The sequence below is a fragment of the Ochotona princeps genome, chromosome 6, assembly GCF_030435755.1.
Source record: "Ochotona princeps isolate mOchPri1 chromosome 6, mOchPri1.hap1, whole genome shotgun sequence".
Taxonomy (NCBI): domain Eukaryota; kingdom Metazoa; phylum Chordata; class Mammalia; order Lagomorpha; family Ochotonidae; genus Ochotona; species Ochotona princeps.
Genome location: NC_080837.1, coordinates 47909424 through 47929322, shown reverse-complemented (window position 1 = coordinate 47929322; position 19899 = coordinate 47909424). Strand labels below are relative to the sequence as shown.

The following is a 19899-nucleotide window of genomic DNA, read 5'->3' as shown; positions in this document are numbered from 1 at the left end:
TCTTGAGGCATGGAGCTGGATGGGAAAAAGCATGGGTGTGGAGAGCCCCTCTATCCTCCTTCATGCCTGGATCAGTCCTAGAGCCTATCTTCACTCAATGGCACCTCCCTGCCTGCCACATCTCTGAACAGCCCCTCCCCAATGCCTTCTGTCAGCCCATTTCCACTTGCATACTTGCGTTCTGCGTCACAGCCCCTGGGAAGAGCTGGGACACCAATGGATAGAGAGGAAAGGCCTCTGGGTGCTGGGCCCAGGGCGAGCCTCCCTACTTGTGCCATCTTCCTCTTTGCCTTAGGGTTATCTCAGTGCCTTCACTAGTGTCTCTGCCAGACTTGGGGGTGGAACTGGGAGGCATGCAGGGCAGGTGCATGTAGCTGGTTAGTCTGGATTCCCAGAAGGAATTCCAGACTGGAGAAGGGATGGGATGCCAGACTCCAGCTGAGCAGACCCCTGACTTCTGAGAGATACAAGAGATGGGAGTACTTAGTCTGCAAGCTGGGGAGGTGCCTCCTTCTCCCTCCCTGCTCCCCAAGTACAGAGACTGGAGCCTATAGGCCTGGGGGCTAGGAGTAAGATGGCCTGTACCCTGCACACCCCACACCCCAATTCTAAACTTGGGAGCCATGAGAGGCTTAGGGGAGCTTTCATGCTGAGGAGACTGTGGATGGAGCAGCTGGAAGAAAGAAGGACAGATGGGGAGGGTGTCAGAAGATCTGGTAGAGCCGGCAGGTCAGGAGCTGGCCGGTGGAGCCAGTCTGAGGGCCTGTTTGCTGATGTCACCAGCCAGCAGCTGGGATCTGGGACCTCCCTGGGCAGGATGAGTTCCATGAGTTCCAGGGCCAGGTTCCCCGGGGGACTGTACCTGGCCCTGGGTGGAGGGGAGCCAGCCCACCGTGGCGACAGGGGCCGTGACAACAGAGGTAGGCAGTCTGAACATGGGAATAGGAGACCTATGGGACGGGTCTGAGGGCAGAATGGCTCCCTGCCCCGTGGTTCCCTATACACCCAGTGGGGTGTGTGTGCCCTGCAGGGCTGGGACTCTCCGAAATCTCCCATTTCCAGCCTGGACAGACCCTGTACCCCACCCCTGCCCTCCTTCCTCGAAAGGGGATGGGTGTAGGGCTCACCTGTCCTTCCCCTACCTCCTGAGACAAGCCCCAGAACCCAGGCACTTCCCCCCACCTCCACCCCCCTCTGGGGAATGGAGCAACCAAGCTTCTTCCCCTTCTTTTCAGCAATTTGGCCCCGCCCTCCTCATCCCTCATAAACTACCTCCTGGGTCCGCCCCACACCTTCCACTTGTGCGGCAGCGTCCTGCCCAATCCCTCAGTCCCGACCTCATCGGCCGGGCCGGGACTCAGCTCTGAGGACGCCAGCACCATTGCCAGGTGAGGGGCTCCAGCATACTGAGGCCATCCCTTCTCTTGAGGCTGGTTGAGGGCCCCACAGAGGTGAGGTGCGGGCCAGCCAGTACCTGTCTGAGACTCGGTGGTACCTGGAACCCAGCACCTGCCGGGACACACCCCTCCATCCCAACAGCCCTGTGTGGGGTTTGCCCTGTGAAAGCAGTGGACCCCAGACCTCCCACAGTGCCTGTATCTTTGGAGAGCCTTGCTGAGGGGAGATTGATGGGGAGGGGAGGTGTCTGTTAAACAACGGGTGCCAGAGATTGTCAGCATCCCGATTGTCTAGACTGGAGCCAGCCAACAGGTACAGGGACCCTGGCCAGGGGTGCTGCGCCCACACTCCAGTCTGAGCAGTCTGTGCATGCAGAGAACCATGTGCCAATCTTGGGTCCTTGAATGGGTTTCTTGGGTGTCTGGAACTAGGATGAGGCGGAGGAGGGTGCAGGACTGTTCTCCGCAGTGTGAGCAACTTTCTCTGGGTGGGAAAGTCTGGGTCAAGGTCAAATTGTCTGGGTCACCTGGCTGGGCCCGCATTAGCACCATACATAGAGGGCTTCTGAGGGACTGGTACTGGCTGGGGTGTCCTGGGTGAAGGAGGTCTGAGTAGGTGTTGAGTTGCCTTCTCCCCTTCCCCCACATTCCCCTCCCCCCGGCCTCTCCTTGGCAGGCAGGATGGATGGTTCCCGCTCGGACATGGGCCGCTCGGACATGGGCCGCTCGGACATGGGCCGCTGGCGCGGGGGCCCCCTGCAGCCCTCGGCCACACCTTCTCCAGAGCCAGAGCCTGAGCCGGAGCCAGACAGACGGTCCCGGGGAAGAGGGGGAGGAGGAGGCCGCTCCTTCTGGGCTCGCTGCTGTGGCTGCTGCTCCTGCCGGAATTCAACAGATGATGACTGGGGCCGCGAGCCCTCTGACTCCAGGGGTCGAGGGTCCAGCTCTCGGGGCGGAAGACCCGATTCGCGGGGTGGCGGTGTGAACGCAGCCGGAGATGGCACCATCCGAGGTGAGGCCAGCCAGTCCACCCTTGGCTGGTGAGGGCTGAGTGACCCTGGAGGGGCAAAGGCGAGGAGCCTCCGTGTGGGGGGGCAGGGGGGTCCATCTGGGACCACTGACTCAGAGATGCGATCTGGCAGAGGGCATGCTGGTGGTGACCGGTGTGGATTTGCTGAGCAACCGCTCAGACCAGAACCGCCGAGAGCACCACACCGACGAGTTTGAGTACGATGAACTGATCGTGCGCCGCGGACAGCCATTCCACCTAGTCCTCTTCCTGTCCCGCTCCTATGAGTCCTCCGACCGGATTGCCCTGGAGTTACAGATCGGTAAGTGGGGCTGGCCGTAGGCAGGGTGCTTGGAGGGAGACTGACCAGCCCCTAGGCTCAGGATGGTCCCCAGGCTCATCCCCAGCCCCATCCTGCCCTCTGCCAGACAAATGTGAAGGTGGGAGGATTCCCAGGGAAGGACTTTGGCGTCACTGTCATCATTCCTCTTTGGCATCTAATTCTCTGTGTGTCTCTCTTTCTATGGGTTCTGTCTTTCCCCAGGGTGTTACTGGCTCCCCCTTCTCTCTTTTTCTGTCTTGCTGTCCACATGGCCCAGGGCAGGTGCCTCTCTCACTGCATTGTTTAGTGGCCATTGACTGTCCAGCCTGGTGATTATGCAGCTGCCGGGGGCGGGCGACTCCTCTCACCCTTTGATTAGGACATACCCTGGCCCCTGCCCCAGCCTCTAATTTCCCAGGTACCCCACCACCACCTCCACCAGGGCTGCCCTGTGCCTGCCCAGTCCAGACACTGGGATAGTCAGACAGGTGACAGACGGTGACAAGGACCTTGCTCTCTCCTCTTACACTTCTGAGTTCATGATCAGGGGAACAGGTTTGGGGTGTTGCACTCGGGCTGTGCCCTGACACGCGGGCACTGGGTGGATACAGGGCTGCTCCAAGGTGGGAGGAGAAATTGTCACAGGCTAAGGTGACCGTCCAACTCAGAGACACACACACCACACACACGCCGGCTTGTCAGCAGCATTCTGAGTGGGGCCAGAAGTCCAAGGCCCCGTCCTCTCTTTTTCCTCCTCCTAAGGGAGCCTTATCAGCTAATTGCAGCTTTCTCCCCACCCTAGGAAACAACCCTGAGGTGGGCAAGGGCACCCACGTGATCATCCCAGTAGGCAGAGGGGGCAGTGGTGGCTGGAAGGCCCAAGTGACCAAGTCCAGTGGACAGTCTCTGAACCTGCGGGTCCACACCTCCCCCAGCGCCATCATTGGCAAATTTCAATTCACTGTCCGCACTCGCACAGAAGCTGGAGAGTTCCAGTTGCCCTTTGACCCTCGCAACGAAATCTACATCCTCTTCAATCCCTGGTGCCCAGGTGAGCCAACCCAGGGCAGTGCCAGTGAATGGGCAGGGCAGTTTCTTTGGTTGGGACACAGTTGAGTGTCAAGGTGCCCCTGGTCTTCCAGGCAGCCAGCCTCCTATTGTCCAGGGTAGGGAGGTGACAGCCCAGGGTCACAGGACCAGGTACAGGGCCCAGGCTGCAGGCAGCCTTTTCTGGCTGTCACTGTCAGCAATTGTGACTGCCAAGAGGCACCCCCTCACCCTCCTGGGTGGACGTGAGTCCTGGAGTACTGACCCCAGGGCAGAGGTGGGGCTGAGAGGGAGAGCTGGAGTTCACTGTATGTGTGTGTTCTGGGCACCCAGATGACATCGTGTATGTGGACCATGAGGACTGGCGACAGGAATATGTGCTTAATGAGTCAGGGAGGATTTACTATGGGACGGAAGCCCAGATTGGCGAGCGGACCTGGAACTATGGTCAGGTATGAATTCTGGTCAGGGTCACCCAGGATGGCCAGGGGCCAGGAGGCTGCAGCTGGGGCACTGGCTGAGATTTGGTGCCTGGATACAGTGGACTCATCACCCCCATCTGCCTGTCTCCTTCCAGTTTGACCACGGGGTGCTGGATGCTTGCCTGTACATCCTGGACCGGCGGGGGATGCCCTATGGAGGCCGCGGGGACCCTGTCAGTGTCTCACGGGTCATCTCTGCCATGGTGAGCACCCTGGGTGCCCTGTGTGTCTGACACCCTCCCCTTCCGCCCCACACACTTGGTGCTGCCCTGCTTGGAGTCCTGCGGGCAGCCCCCAGCCCTGACCCACAAAGGGTGTTATAGAAGGATCTCCCCACCACTCCTCCTCTCCCTCGCCTCTTTCTCACCCTTCCTGGCTCCTGTCCTACCTCCTGTGGAATGTAGGCCCAAACCCCAAACTTGGCACACCCAGGATTCACATTCCTGCGTCAGCTCTGGGTGGGAGGGGGAGACATGGCTCTGGGGAGGAGTGGGTAGGGCTCAGGCTGCTGTCCAGAGCCTGAGACACTTATGGGTGAGGAGGGCTGGTTGGTTCCAGGGTCAAGGGCAGGGCTGGGGACCCCGCCAGGCCCTAAGTCCTCCCTCCATATGCACACCATCACCATCCTATCCTGGGCAGGTGAACTCCCTGGATGACAACGGAGTCCTGATTGGGAACTGGTCTGGCGATTACTCTCGAGGCACCAACCCCTCGGCGTGGGTGGGCAGCGTGGAGATCCTGCTTAGCTACCTACGCACCGGCTACTCCGTCCCCTACGGCCAGTGCTGGGTCTTTGCTGGTGTGACCACCACAGGTAGTGGAGGGAAGAAGGAAGCAGGACAGGAGCAGCCTGGGCCCTGGCAGGGACAGGGTGGGGAGCCAGGCTCCTTTTTCACTCCGCCCAGCCCAGCTGTGGCTATAGTGCAGGAAGCAGGTGAGGGTGGGTGGTTGGCTGGCCTTAATTATCATTAATTATTGTTAATAGCAGAAAGAGGCCTAAGGGAGAGGCGGGAGTAGGGACAGGCAGAGCCTGAGCCCAGCAGGTGGACTGACATCCTCTCAACCCATGTGTCCTGGCTCCCTGATCTGGTATTCCCCATCCCTGCCCCATGTTGTCCTTTGCCCTCTGATGCTGCTACCCCCGTGCCTTATGTGCCCCCGGCTTGAATGATACTCCCCCCTGCAGTGCTGCGCTGTCTGGGACTGGCCACACGCACTGTCACCAACTTCAACTCTGCACATGACACAGACACATCCCTCACCATGGACATCTACTTTGATGAGAACATGAAGCCACTTGAGCATCTGAACCATGACTCTGTGTGGTGAGGCTGGGCGGCTGGGGAGCTGGAGCTGATCCACCTGTCCCTGCCTGGGGACAGAGTGACCTGGGTATGGAGGAAGGCACAGGGCCAGAAGCCGGGGAGTTTCAAACCAGCACCCTTTTTCCCATGTCCACTTAGGAACTTCCATGTTTGGAATGATTGCTGGATGAAACGGCCAGATTTGCCCTCAGGCTTTGATGGGTGGCAGGTTGTGGATGCCACGCCTCAGGAGACCAGCAGTGGTAAGGCTAGCCCCTGACCCCTGGCCCGCCCCCTCCCCCCATCCCTACTTCCTCTTCCTCCTCTCCCTGAGCTGGGTAAGAAGCTCAATGCCTAGGTCTGAGAGCCAGGTCCTTTAACCCATGGTTCTTATCCACTGAACCACCACTAGCCATTGGTTTCTTTACACCTTTTAAAAAATTATTATTTGTTTATTTGAAAGAGATAGAGAGAGATTGTATATTTGCTGGTTTACTTCCCAGATGCCTAAAACAACCAGAGCTAGGCCAGTATAGAACCAAAAGCCAGAAACTCAATCCACGTCTTCCCTTGGGTAGCAGGGACTCCACTACATGAGCCCTTGCCTGCTGCTGTCCAGCGTGCACATCAGCAGGAAGCTGGAAGGGAGAGCAGAGCCGGGACTCAAACCTAGGCATTACCAAGCAGGATCCCAAGTGGCGTCTTAGTTGCTGTGCCAGATGCCCATCCCATCACCTTTTTATATGACCACATATTTGCTTGAATTGTATTTATTTATGATGATTTGTTTGACTCATTTATAATGGCTGGTGTGCTCAGATGGTTGGTGAGTGAAGAGACAGAGTGTTCGGTGAGAAGCTGCCCTACCCCACAAATCTGTGACTTTTACTTTCTTTGTTAACTTAATGTGTCCTGGAAATAACCAGTGGCAGAACTTTTTATCTATATAGTTAAAAAAAAAAAAAAAACTTACCTGCTTGTTTTTGTTTTATCTGAAAAGTAAAGACAGAGATATTCCAGCCGCAGGTTCACGTCCCCAAATGCCCACAGCAGGCCACCCAGAAGCTAATCTGAGTCTCCCATGTGGGTGCCAGCAGAGAATATTTATATATATCCTAAAGCTTACAAAGTCATTGCTGTAAGTAATACGTGCTTTAAAGAAGGGGAATTTTAGGGCCCAGCACAGTGGCCTAGCTGCTAAAGTCCTCGCCTTGAACGCGCCAGGATCCCATATGGGCACCGGTTCACAATCCCAGCGGCCCCACTTCCCATCCAGCTCCCTGCTTGTGGCCTGGGAAAGCAGTTAAGGATGGCCCAAAGCCTTGGGATCCTGTACCTGCATGGGAGATCTGGAGGAGCTCCTGGTTCCTGGCTTCAGATCGGCACAGCACCGGCTGTTGCAGTCACTTGGGGAGTGAATCATTGGACAGAAGATCTTCCTCTCTGTCTCTCCTCCTATCTCTATATCTGACTTTGCAACAAAAATAAATATTTTAAAAAAGAGAAGGGGAATTTTAGAATTAAGTAACATGAAAAGAATTCCCTGTTTTCCCTCAGGGGTATTTTTAAAGTAAATTCCTAGGTCTTACTCCAGTGTGACACATCGGCTTTTCCAGGTAGACTCTAACAGTTTATGATTTTAAAAGTTCCCCTTGGTGATTTTTTTAAAGATTTATTTAAAAATTTTATTTATTTTTATTGGAAAGGCAGATATACAGAAAGGAAGAGAGACAGAGAGGAAGATCTTCTGTCCGATAACTCACTCCCCAAGTGGCCGTAACAGCTGGAGCTGAGCTGATCCAAAGCCAGGAACCCGGAACCTCTTCTGGGTCTCCCATGTGGGCACAGGGTCTCAAGGGCTTGGGCTGTCCTCACCTGCCTTCCCAGACCATAATCAGGGAGTGGATGGAAAGCAGGGATTAGAACGGTACCCAAACGGGATCACTGGCATGTGTAAGGTGAGGACTTTAGCCACTAGGCTACCACGTTGGGCACCCCCATTTTTTTTTTTAACTTTATTTTATTTATTTGAATAATAGAGTTACAGGGGACAGCGAGGAGACAGAGAAAAGAGATCTTCCATCCATTAGTTCATTCTGCAGATCACTGCAGCTGCCAAGGTTGGGCCAGGCCAAAGCCAGGAATCCTTTTTCGTTGAGATTTCCCTCTGGGTTCGGGGCCCTAAGCACTTGGACAATTCTTTGATGCTTTCCATGCACATTAGCAGCATTAATAAAGAGCTGGATTGGAAGTAGAGCAGCTAGGTCTGAACTGGTTTTCATAAAGGATGCGCCAGAGCTGCAGGCAGTGGCTTGACCTGCTTTACCACCGTGCAGATCCCTTGATGATTCTGATCTCTCTCCCCTCCCCCACCCCCAGAACACTTGGACAGCAGTGTCACAGAGTGACCTTCCCTGTGTCAAGTCTGTGGCGCACAGAGCAGTGGCAGGGATCTCCAGCTCCTGACTCCTTCCCTTTTTGACAACATACTGTTACCTTTATCAGGTCTCCCGTCTGTTCTGCTGTTCCATCTGAGTTATGTGCACAGAAAATCAGGGCTCAGATGGGGTCAAAGAAGATGGCCCCCAGGCAGGAGCTGTGGTGTAATGTAAAGCTACTGCCTGTGGCGCCGGCATCTAACATGGACGCTGGTTTGAGTTCCAGCTGCTCCACTTCTAATCCAGCTCCCTAATAACACATACATGTCAAAAATAGCAGAAGATGACCTCAAGGCCTGGGCTCCTGCACCCACACAGGGAACCCTGATGAAGCTTCTGGCTCTTGGCTTCAGGTCAGCCCAGTTTTAGCCATCGTGGCCAATTGGAGAGTGAACCAGTAGATGGAAGATGTCACTCTTTGTCTTCCCTCCTCACTCCGTAATTCCACCTTTCAAATAAATAAAATAAACCTTCAAAAAAAAAAAAAAAATAGTTCCTATAAGCCAACACTAAGATAGGATCACGTCACCTGCCAGGCACTTCCTCTGTCTTCCTACACATTTCTGCAGACATTAAACCTTGCAGATTCTGTGTCCTCAAAGACCACTACCCTCTTCCTGCCTGGATATTCCAACCCCAGACAGCCAGGTGGGCCCCTCCAGCTGCTGCCTTCAGCCTCTCCCTCACCTCACCTAGCCTACATTCCTGCTCTGCTCTCTTGTCTATCCCCTCTCTTGTAACACCTGTACAGAGCCCCTGACCTGGACGCCTTGAGGCTGACCATGGTCCTGCAACAGCTTCACCAGGCACTAGATATGAAGGTTGGTTTTTTGTTTGTTTTGAAGATTTATTTATTTGAAAAGCAGAGTTATATTAAGACAGGAAGAGACAGAATCCTCCACTGATTCACTCTGCAAGTAGTTACAATAGTCAGGCAAGAGCCAGGAGCCAGGAGCTTCTTCTGGGTCTTCTGTGTGCATGCAGGGGCCAAGGACTCAAGCCATCTTGCACTGCTTTCCCAGGTGAGTTAGCAAGGAGCTGGATCAGAAGCAAAGCAGTGTCCATATGGGATGCCAGCACCTTAGGAGACAGTTTAACTTGCTCTGCCACAGCACTGGACCGAGATCCAGTTTGTGGATCTCAGACCCGAGATCAGAGTTTGTGTCTCTGCTCTGGGAAATGGAGTGGGTGGCGAACATGGGGTTCTGAGGGTAGCTGGGGAGGTGCTGAGTTTCAGCTTGATCACTTTTTAAAATTTTTTAAAAATTTTTATTGGAAAGTCAGATATACAGAGAGGAGGAGAGACAGAGAGGAAGATCTTCCATCCGATGATTCACTCCCGAAGTGTCCGCAACGGCCGGTGTTATGCCGATCCAAAGCCAGGAGCCAGGAACTTCTTCCAGGTCTCCCACGTGGGTGCAGGGTCCCAAGGCTTTGGGCTGTCCTCAACTGCCTTCCTAGGCCACAAGCAGGGAGCTGGATGGGAAGAGGAGCTGCCGGGATCAGAACTGGTGACCATATGGGACCCCTGGCATGTCCAAGGCGAGGACTTTAGCGGCTAGGCCACCGTGCCAGGCCCTTGATCACTTTTTATATGTGTGATCTTGGCAAGGGATGGCCTTGTACCTTCAGTTTGTGGTATTCTGTTCTCAGGGTACTTCAACAAGTTCATGGACAATGGAATTCAAAGGTGTTTATTTTGCTGCAAAAAAAAAAAAATGTTGAATTCTTCATATAATTCTTTTATCATGTACACCTTCCCGTGGTCTTTTTTAAGACCCTTCCTATGATTTGGGGATAATCTAGGCAGCGTCTGGTAGTTGGAACAATTTAAATGAATCGCATGTCAGAGAGGATTAGCACCATGCCCAGGTCATAGTAGCTCCTCGGCATTAAGGCTCTACTCTCTCTGCTCCCAGCCCTCTCGGGAGGTCCTGGCACCTGCTTCTTTCACTGAGCGTGTCTCCCGACCCATGGGAGGCCTTGGAGTTTGGAGACTCCTGGGACCCATTCCAAGGGCCTTCCTTGGGCCTCTCACCTCCTTCCTACCTTGCTCCCCAGGCATCTTCTGTTGTGGGCCCTGCTCCGTGGAGTCCATCAAGAATGGCTTGGTTTACATGAAGTACGACACGCCCTTCATCTTTGCCGAGGTGAGGCCCGGGGCCGGGCGCCTCTTTGGGCAGTCATGCTGGGTTCTCTCAACCTGCCTTGCTCTGGGACCTCAGCCCGGTCACTCAGCCCATGAGGCTCGGTTTCCGCAACTGTAAAAAAGGGGATAATGAAGGCTGCCTTGCTTCCTGTGCTCCGGATCAAAGACATAATGGGCAAGGAGCTACTTCCCAAAGTCATAAAGCCAGGGCATGAGCGTGAGGGATTACTGTTATTAATGCCAAAAGGCGCTGCTAGCAGACTCTTGGGCCAGCTGCTGCTTTTCCTCTTTCAAGATCTGTTTATTTGGTTGAAAGACAGGGTTACATTGAGACTTTTCCATCCCCTTGTTCACTCCCCAAATGGCTGCCTCAGCTGAGCTGGGTGAGTCCGAACCCAGAAGCTTCCTCTGAGTCTCCCCGATGGGTGGCAGGGGCCCAATCACTTAGGCTATCTTTTGCTGCTTTCCTGGGCCATTTGCAGGGAGAAATGAAGTAGCCTTGGAACCGGCACCCCTATGGGATGCTGGGACTGCAGACAGAGGTTTTACCCGCAAAAAGTCACAGTGGTGGCCCGGCTGGATTCTCCCCTGCTCTACGGCCTTCTCTGGCTCAGCCCTCAAGGCTCCCTTTCTTGGACCTGCTGAGTCCAAAATCAGGGGATCTGGGGATGGGTAGAGGCCTCACCCTACCCCTCTGGCTTGGGCCCTCTGGCTAACTCATGTCTGCTTGTGGCTGTCCCCACCCCAACAGGTGAATAGTGACAAGGTGTACTGGCAGCGGCAAGACGATGGGAGCTTCAAGATTGTGTACGTGGAGGAGAAAGCCATCGGCACGCTCATCGTCACCAAGGCCATCAGTTCCAACATGCGGGAGGACATCACCCACATCTATAAGCACCCCGAAGGTACCACTCATTTCCCAGGCCCACACAGACTGCTTCTGCTGAGCTTTTGTCTGCTCCAGTGGAACAGAACTGGAACTCACCCCCGCTACCCCTTCCCCCACAGGCTCAGACGCAGAGCGGAAGGCGGTGGAGACAGCAGCCGCCCACGGCAGCAAACCCAATGTGTATGCCACCCGGGACTCGGCTGAGGATGTGGCCATGCAGGTGGAAGCGCAGGATGCGGTGATGGGGCAGGATCTGACAGTCTCGGTGGTGTTGAACAATCGCGGCAGTAGCAGCCGCACGGTGAAGCTGCACCTCTACCTCTCCGTCACCTTCTACACCGGTGTCACTGGCACCATCTTCAAGGAATCCAAGAAGGAGGTGGTGCTGCCACCAGGGGCCTGTAAGTGCTGCTTGCTCAGCTCTGCCCCCATGTGGCCAGGCATGGTATGGGGAAGGGCTGTGGACGTGGAGACTACCCCAGAAGCAATGAGGAACCACTGCTGTGGAGTGGGGAGGCAGGCAGGTTGCATGTGGGGAAGCAGGTCTTGGTGACACCATGCCTCCACCCCACAGCGGACCGCGTGACCATGCCCGTGGCCTACAAGGAGTACCGGCCCCACCTGGTGGACCAAGGGGCCATGCTGCTCAATGTCTCGGGCCATGTCAAGGAGAGTGGGCAGGTGCTAGCCAAGCAGCACACGTTCCGCGTGCGCACCCCAGATCTCTCCCTCACGGTGCGTGCAGCTTGCTGGGTCATGAGGGGAAGTCAGGGATTGGTGGCCATGGGCTGAGGGACATCAGAGAAGGGAAGGGAGGATGTTGGCTAAGGGAGCCTTTTGTAAGGGAGGAAGGGCCAAGGACCTGCCATGGGCTGGTCATCGATGAATGGGACCCTCAGCTCCTCACAGGGATGCTGTTGACTGGGGACTGGGTTGGAATTTCCTGTCTGATCCTGGGGAGATTTGTCTTGGGCTATAAATGTGGGACTTAGGGAAGTTTGATCCTAAGGAACTGTCCCCCTCTGATGTAGGGTACTGTCCTTTTGTGTGTGGTGGAAGGGGATCTCTGATGCAGGAGGTGGGCCTCTTCTTCTTTCAGTTGCTGGGAGCAGCTGTGGTTGGCCAGGAGTGTGAAGTCCAGATCGTCTTCAAGAACCCCCTGCCCATCACCCTCACTAATGTCGTCTTCCGGCTCGAAGGCTCTGGGTTGCAGAGACCCAAGATCCTCAACGTTGGGTGAGTCTGGCCTTCCCTCCTGCCTCCTGCCACTGTCCCCCTTCCTCCCAGGCTACTCTGGGCACCAGCTATCCTGTGTCTTTGGGTCAGGACCTCTCTGAGTTGCCTGGAGTCAACCAGCAATCTATCTTGACTCCATTCAGTTCAGTCCACCTTGTGTTAAAGGATACCAGCCTGTGATGGCTCAGTGTCCCTGCCCTGCCTCACCGTCTAATTAGGGAGCCAAAACTGCACGTGGAAATCGTTAGTAACTCATTGCTAACATTTACCCAGCAGTAAAGAGTTGGCCAGGTAACTTTGAGTACCATGATCTCATTTAGAGTCACAAGAACTCTTTAATGTATGTTAGAGACTGTCAGGCGCTCTCAAAGCAAAAGCTTTGGAACCCCAAAGACTTGGGTTGAAGTCACAGTGCCATTGCTCCTATGTGCCCTTCAGCAAGTGACTTAGCCCTTAAAAAAAATTCATTTGAAAGGCAGAGTTACAGAGAGAGGAAAAACAGTAAGAAAGAGAGTGTGAATTCACTCACAATAGCCAGGACAGGGCCAGGCCGAAGCCAGGAGCTTCTTCTGAGTCCTCTGTATGGGTCCAGGGGTCCAGGGACTTGTGTCATCCTGTGCTGCCTGCCTCTGTACATTTGCAGGGAGCTGGACAGAAGTAGAACACGCAAGACTGGAACCAGGGCCTATATGGGATGCTGGTGCTGTAGATGGCAGCTTGATGTGCTATGCCACAAGCTGGCCTCATGACTTAGCCCTGCTAAGCTTCAGTATTCCTGCGTGTCCACTGGGGATAACCAGAGTACCAAGGGTGTTTGGCACAGTGTTTGGCCCAGTACTCTGCTGGGTGGTGGTTCTTTTTCTTATTGCCATTATCATGTCCATTTGGCAGCTAGGGGAGTTGGTGGCCAGGCCTCCCAATCACTCAGGGCTCACATGAGGCAGACCACCCTCCCCACAGAAGCATCATTCAGCAGATCATTGTCTGGCTTGTTGCTGTGAAGGCCAAGTGCCCGTGGCCCACACCAGCCCCGCAGGGTGTGCGGTCACCAACCAAGGCATCAGGCCTGGTAAGGGCATGCACAGTGCTTATGTTACTGGGCTGGTGCTTCAGCTCAGACACAGACCTACTCACGCCCCCACCCCCACCCCTGTTCCTCCCCAGGGAAGGCCCAGAGGGAAACCAGAGAAGGTCAGAGGCTGACCTTTTGGATCAGCTTCCCCGGGGCAGGGGCAGGAGCTTGTTTCACTAGATAAGAGTCCCTGCTGCAGGACAGTGACAGCCTATGGGGGGGAGGGGACGGTGTCAGGCCAGATGGGGAGAGAGGACCCTGCCTGCCCAGCTTTTCTTCCCCCTTCACCTGCTGATGGCAGCCAGCACTCCGCCTTCAGAGCAGAGCTGGGAAAGGTACTCTCCTGGGAATGTTGTGATGCCACACCAGCGGGCACATTCCTCCTTACGTGGGTTTCATGGGGATGTCAGGCCACTCAGAGAGTGGAGCTCCAGACTCCCTGCTGGTCTGCTCTCTACCCCAAAGCTGGACCTCCTCCCCCTGGAGCTGGGCTTTGTTCAGCAGCACACCCATCGTTTCTTCATCCAGCCCCGGGCTTTGGATCCAGCTACCATTAGGAAGTGAGGAGAGGTCCACCATGTTGAGGGCTTGCCTGCATCTCCCCTCAGGCTGATGGTTTCGGCAAGCCCTCCTGGCATGGCCTGGTGCTCCTCAGCTGCTGCTGAGCCCCAACCAGGCCCTCTAGGACACCAGGAGTCCCAAGGGAAGATCCCTGGGCTGTTGGTTCAGATATATTGGATTCCAAAACAGGTGTTACTTGGCCTCTCATTTGCACATCAAAGGCTGTGGTATGGAACCCCATTATAGCATAAGGTGTGCCAACCCAGCCTGGTGACTGGCCTCTTAAACATTCCAGGACTTCCTCTGCCAGGCAACTATTGGCCCCACCACAGTAGTCACCAGGTGGGTGGCAAATCCATTCCACATTCTTCTTGGAGATTCTCCCTCCCCTGAGACTGGATCCTTCCCCACAGTGACCTCAGAGTGGCCAATTTTCCTTCCTGAGAGTAGGTTTGACTCTTCGGGAAAGGTTGATGTCATCTCCAGTGAAGAGTCATTAATAGGATACGCTAACAAGGCTCTGAGCCCTGCCCTTTCCATCATCTGCAACGGAGGACTGGAGGATAGGGCTGAGTGTGTGTGTGTGTGTGTGTGTGTGTGTACACACGTGCTTGTGCCCAGGCCAAGCAGGTGTGTGTCTGCTTTACATGGCTCTGAAGAAAAGTCTAAGGAGGAGTTTTCGAAAAAGTGGGTCAAGCCCTGGCTGTGGTACTGGCCAAGTTAGAAAGCTGAAGGGCAAGCCTGGCTGAATACGGGCCTTCTGGGGACTCCAGGAGCTATTCTCATGACCCGTTCCCATGTACAGGAGCTTGGCAGCTTTTGCAGCTGCCTGGTACTGGCTCAGCCTGCAAACAGGGGCGTGGCAGAGGCCCCTCCTGCCACAAGTCCAGGAGAGGAGAGTGCTGGCCTCTCCTGGCCAGAAGCTGACAAGCAGTTTCTCTGGGTAATGTTAGTTACTGGGATATGAAGATTAGATTACAGGTTAGCACGGTCCATTCAGTAAGACTTTGGGTTCAATAGACTTTTTGTTTTTAAAACTGTTTGTTTTATTTATTTGAAAGGCAGAGTGAGAGGGAGAAACAGAGAAAAAGATCTTCCATCTGCTGGCTCACCCCACAAATGGCCACAGTGGCATGCAACTCCATCGGGAGCTCCCACATCTGGCAGAGGCCCAAGCACTTGGGTCATCTGTTGCCTTCCCAGGTGCGTTAGCAGGGAGCTGATGGAAAGCAGAGTAGCCAGGACTCAAATGAGATGCTAGCATGGTAGGTGATCTGTGTCACAAAACCAGCCCCTTAAAAAGACTCTGAAAGGCCAATTTTAGCCTAAATAACTTTTAACCTAGCACATATGGAAATTTATGATAGAAAAAAATTTATAAAATAAAAAAAAGAATACATTTATAGGTGCTAGTGTTGTGGCAGAGGGAGTTAAAACACTGCCTGTAACAGCAGCATCCTTTATTCAAGTCCTGGTTATTCTGCTTCCCATCCAGCTCCCTGCTAATGTGCCTGGGAAACACAGCAAAAGATGATCAATATCCCAGGGCCCCTGTGCCCCCATGAGAGACCCAGCAGAAGCTTTTGATTACTGGCTTCAGCCTGATCCAGTCCTACTATTGCACCTATTTGAGGAGTGAACCAGCAGATGGAGGATTTATCTCTAACTATATTTCAAACAAAATAAATAAATTGTTTTAAGATTTATTTATTTTATTGGAAAGGCAGATAAGATTTATGAAGAGGAGAAACAGAGGGGTCCGGCGCAGTGGCCTAGCGGCTAAAGTCCTAGCCTTGAACGCACCGGAATCCCATATGGGTACCAGGTCTAATCCTGGCAGCCCTGCTTCCCATCCAGCTCCCTACTTGTGGCCTGGGAAAGCAGTCAAGGACGGCCCAATGCTTTGGAAACCTGCACCCGCATGGGAGACCTGGAGAAAGTTCCTGGCTCCCGGCTTCAGATCGGCACAGCATCGGCCATTGTGGTTCACTTGGGGAGTGAATGAATCATCGGACGGAAGATCTTCCTCTTTGTCTCTCCTCCTCTCCATATATATCTGACTTTGCAATAAAATAAATAAATAAATGAATAAATAAGATTTATTTATTTATATTACAAAGTCAGATATACAGAGAGGAGGAGAGATAGAGAGGAAGATTTTCCGTCCGATGATTCACTTCCCAAGTGACAGCAATGGCCAGTGTTACGCCAATCTGAAGCCGGGAGCCAGGAACTTCTTCCAGGTCTCCCATGCGGGTACAGGGTCCCAAGGCTTTGGGCCATCCTCGACTGCTTTCCCAGGCCACAAGCAGGGAGCTGGATGGGAAGTGGAGTTGCCAGGATTAGAACTGGCACCCATATGGGATCCCGGGCGTTCAAGGAGAGGACTTTAGCCGCTAGGCCACGCCGCCGGGCCCAATAAATAAATCTTTTAAAAAAAAGAGAGACAGGAAGATCTTCCATCTGTTGATTTACTTCCCAATGGCCACCACAGCCAGAACTGAATCAACCTGAAACCAGGAGTCAGGAGGCCCCTCTGGGTCTCCCACATGGATACAGGGTCCCAAAGCTTTCGACCCTCCTCCACTGCTTTCCCAGGCTTCAAGTGGGACTGGGTGCAAAGTGGGGCAGTCAGAACATGAACCAGCACCCATATGGGCCCCCGGTGCTTGCAAGGTGAGAATTAGCCATTGTCCCAGACCCAAAATAAATAAATCTTTAAAAAAAATTCTAGCCAGTCAACTCACAGTCCATCTTTGATGTTAGACCTCGTCTGTGACCTTCGTATCAGAATCTAGTCTATTCTGTATCCTGCTTGCCTCCTCCCCAGGGCTTGGCGGTACCTTCTTGGCTGTCTCATCCTATCCCCTTGTTTTACTTTCACTTCTGTGTTATGGGCCAGATCCCGAGAGATCAGAAAGTCAAGAAACTTATCCTAAACCAGGCACCTAATGAGTGGGAGGAGAAGGAGGTGGGTTAGGGGAACCTCTCAAGGGCAGACTTGAAGCCAACACTTTGTCCCAAGGATAGATCATCTAGGGAGTTGGGGGTGCTGCTTTACCCTCATGAATGGCTGTGGTGACTGCACAGCTCTGGCTCCACAGAGGGACCCTGAGATGAGCTCAGGTGGAGGAGAGGGGCTGTAGGTCAGGGTGTGGGCACAGTGTAGCTGGCATGAGCAGGAAATGCAGTCCTGTCCCATGCAGGAAGCACACCATGCAGCTTGTAGGAGGAACTCGGAGAAGGAAGAGAAGCCTTGTCCTGGGGACTGGAGGAATTTCGAGGCTCCTCCCGGAGGAGGCTGCGTGAGCTGGGCCTGGGAGGGAGAGTGGCTGGGACAGAACTGGTGGCCTTTCTGCATGAAGGGCAGCATGATGATCAATGTGATTTGGGGGCAATAGTGGGCAATGAGAAGGCTTAGGCAGGCAGCAGAGCTGAGTCCCAGGGAGCCTGTGTGACAGGTTTGGGAGCTGAGTGCTCATCCTGGAAGCCCTTGGTGGGTGTCATTCACCTCTGGGTGATCAGCTGAATGGGAAGGTCCATGAAATGCCAGGTGAGCTGGGGATTCCTGGGCTGGACATCAGTTTCCAGGGATTAGGCAGCTCTGGATCTTGGGAATGTCTTTCCTGTCTCCAGGGCTAACCTCCTCCTAGTATCTTGCTGTGTCAAAATGCCCTCTCACCTTTGGAAGAGGTGACTGTGGCAGAGGGTGATTCATTCTCTTGGCAAAACTGAAAGCATTTGGCAGTGTTGCTTTGGGCCAGTAGGGTGCAGCAGAGCAGGCTCTGTCCAGGTGGATGTGGGAGCAGGCAGGGAGGCGCCCTGGAGAAGGGGGGCACTCCCGGCTCAGGCTGCCAGCGGGGTGGCTGCTGACCTGGTTCTGCGGAGGCGGCCCTGGGTTTCAGGTTTTGTCCTGGTCATGGGTGTGGAGATGCTGGCTGAACCCTGAAATACCCTGAATGGCTCCACCTGCAGCTTCTACCTTCCAGGTGGCCCTGAAGTCCTCACTCCCTACCCCAACACAGTCAGTTACTCTATATTTCTGACCCTGTTTCTGCCCACAGGGACATCGGGGGCAATGAGACAGTGACATTACGCCAGACGTTCGTGCCCGTGCGCCCAGGACCCCGCCAGCTCATTGCCAGCTTGGACAGCCCACAGCTGTCCCAGGTGCATGGTGTCATCCAGGTGGACGTGGCCCCTGCCTCCGGAGGCAGGGGCTTCTCAGACACCGCCGGTGACAATTTCTCAGGAGAAACCATCCCTATGATGTCCCGAGGTGAAGCTTAGCCCTGGGTCAAGTGCAAATGGGACTGCAGGCACTTCAAGGACATTGCCCCAGATGGGGCTCCACCACAGCACAGCAGCTCCACTAGGAGCAAAGATGGCAAAAATGGGCACTTGGCAGGTAGAAGCAATCTTCACTTGCACTGGGTGGCATGGATGAGAATAAACTGTTTTTTTTTTTAAGAAAGCTACTGTTCTGTCCGACTGTTGGTTTTGGTCAGGCTGAGGAGTGCAGAGTCACAGTCTGGGCTGGCATTTCTGGTAACCCTGGTTCAGAGAATCTGGGCTGGCACATCAGCCATAGTGCCTGGCTAGTAGTCCTTGGTTGAGATGGGAGCTGCTTAGTGACCTGCCCTCTGTCAAGTCTATCCTCAAGAGGCCTTAGTGAGGTCTTTTCTTGTCATTGTATTTTAAATTGCAGCCTGCTCACTCCTAACTACACTTCTTCCTCTGAAGCTTTCATTGCCATCCAACACATTATATATTTTAACTTTTTATTTACTGTGCCTCCCTTCCCCAACCAACATATTGTCCCCATGGGAGCAGGGAGTTTTGTCTGACTTGTTCTCAGTTACATGCTTAGATATTAACTCATAGCAATACTTGCTACAGGTGGCACAGGTGGCGCAGGTGTAAAGGTACGGTGATTCCGGCTACCACTGGTAACACCGCATCCCACACAGGAGAGCCCGGGCTGAAGTCCTAACTCTGGCCCCATTTCCACTTGCCTGCCAGTGTGTACCGTGGGAGGCAGTGGCTGATGGCTCAAGTACTTGGGCTCCTGCCACCCACGTGGGAGACGAGGTTGGAGTTCCCAGCTCCTAACTTTGGTCTGGCCCAGCCCTGCCTGTTGCAGTTATATTTGGGACATGAGTCAGCAAGTAGGAGTTATTGTTCTGGTGTATGTCTCTTTGTCTTTTTCTTGTTGTTGTTATTTCTAAAGATTTACTTTTTGGGGAATCAGTGTGTTAGGTCAATTGGCTATGCTTCTCCTTTAAAAGTGCTGGAGTCCTGTATGGGCACCAGTTCGTGTCCCAGCTGCTCCACTAACCTTCCAGATTCCTGTTTTTAGCCTGGAAAGGCAGTGAAGGATGGCCCAAACCTTGAGACCCTGCACCTGTGAGGGAGACCCAGAAGAGCTCCTGGCTCCTGGCTTAGGATTGGCTCAGCTCCAGTCATTGCAGCCATTTGGGGAGTGAAGCAGCAAATGCAAGCTCTTTATCTCAGTCCTTCCTTCTCTCTGGAAGTCTGCCTTTCCAATAAAAATAGATTCATCTGAGAGAAAGATCTTTCATCTGCTGGTTCACTCCCAAAATGGCTGCAATGGTAAGAGCTGAGTTGATCCAAAGCAAGGAGCCAGGAGCTTCCTCTAGGTCTCCCTGTGGGTGCACAAGCCCAAAGACTTGAGCCATCCTCCAATGCCTTCCCAGGTCATAACCAGGGAGAAAGGAGCTGGATCGAAAGTGGAGCAGCCAGGACTAGGACTGGACCCTATAGGGGATGACGGTGCTAGCAGGTAAAGGATTAGCCTTTTGAGCCACTCTACTGGCCCCTGGCTGGTTTTTTTTTTTTTTTTAATCTTTTTTTTAACATAAAGATTTATTTTATTTGAAATTTATAGAGAGAATAGGAGAAGTAGAGATTTCCCATCTATTGGATCGCTCCCCAAATGGTTGTAAAGGCCAGAGCTGGGTTGGTCTGAAGCT

General features: G+C 53.7%; 1 protein-coding gene across 1 annotated transcript; it reads left to right on the top strand.

The window, feature by feature from the left end:
* Positions 1-1073: 1073 nt before the first annotated feature.
* TGM1 (transglutaminase 1) lies at positions 1074-18376 on the top strand. Its single transcript, XM_004584922.4, has 15 exons — positions 1074-1388; positions 2074-2409; positions 2540-2728; positions 3531-3779; positions 4109-4227; positions 4353-4460; positions 4897-5071; positions 5444-5582; positions 5721-5824; positions 10061-10149; positions 10900-11053; positions 11157-11438; positions 11612-11772; positions 12137-12273; positions 17971-18376. The coding sequence occupies exons 2-15, from the start codon at positions 2079-2081 to the stop codon at positions 18194-18196; spliced, it is 2463 nt and encodes an 820-aa protein (XP_004584979.4). The 5' UTR covers positions 1074-1388; positions 2074-2078; the 3' UTR covers positions 18197-18376.
* The last annotated feature ends 1523 nt before the right edge of the window (positions 18377-19899 follow it).

What these genes read in the sequence shown, in the direction of transcription:
- TGM1 (XM_004584922.4), top strand. Translation starts at nt 2,079, where the DNA reads ATGGATGGTTCCCGCTCGGACATGGGCCGCTCGGACATGGGCCGCTCG. An exon ending in CGGAGATGGCACCATCCGAG is followed by an intron (nt 2,410 to 2,539) that starts GTGAGGCCAGCC and finishes GCGATCTGGCAG; the next exon opens with AGGGCATGCTGGTGGTGACC. An exon ending in CACGGGTCATCTCTGCCATG is followed by an intron (nt 4,461 to 4,896) that starts GTGAGCACCCTG and finishes TATCCTGGGCAG; the next exon opens with GTGAACTCCCTGGATGACAA.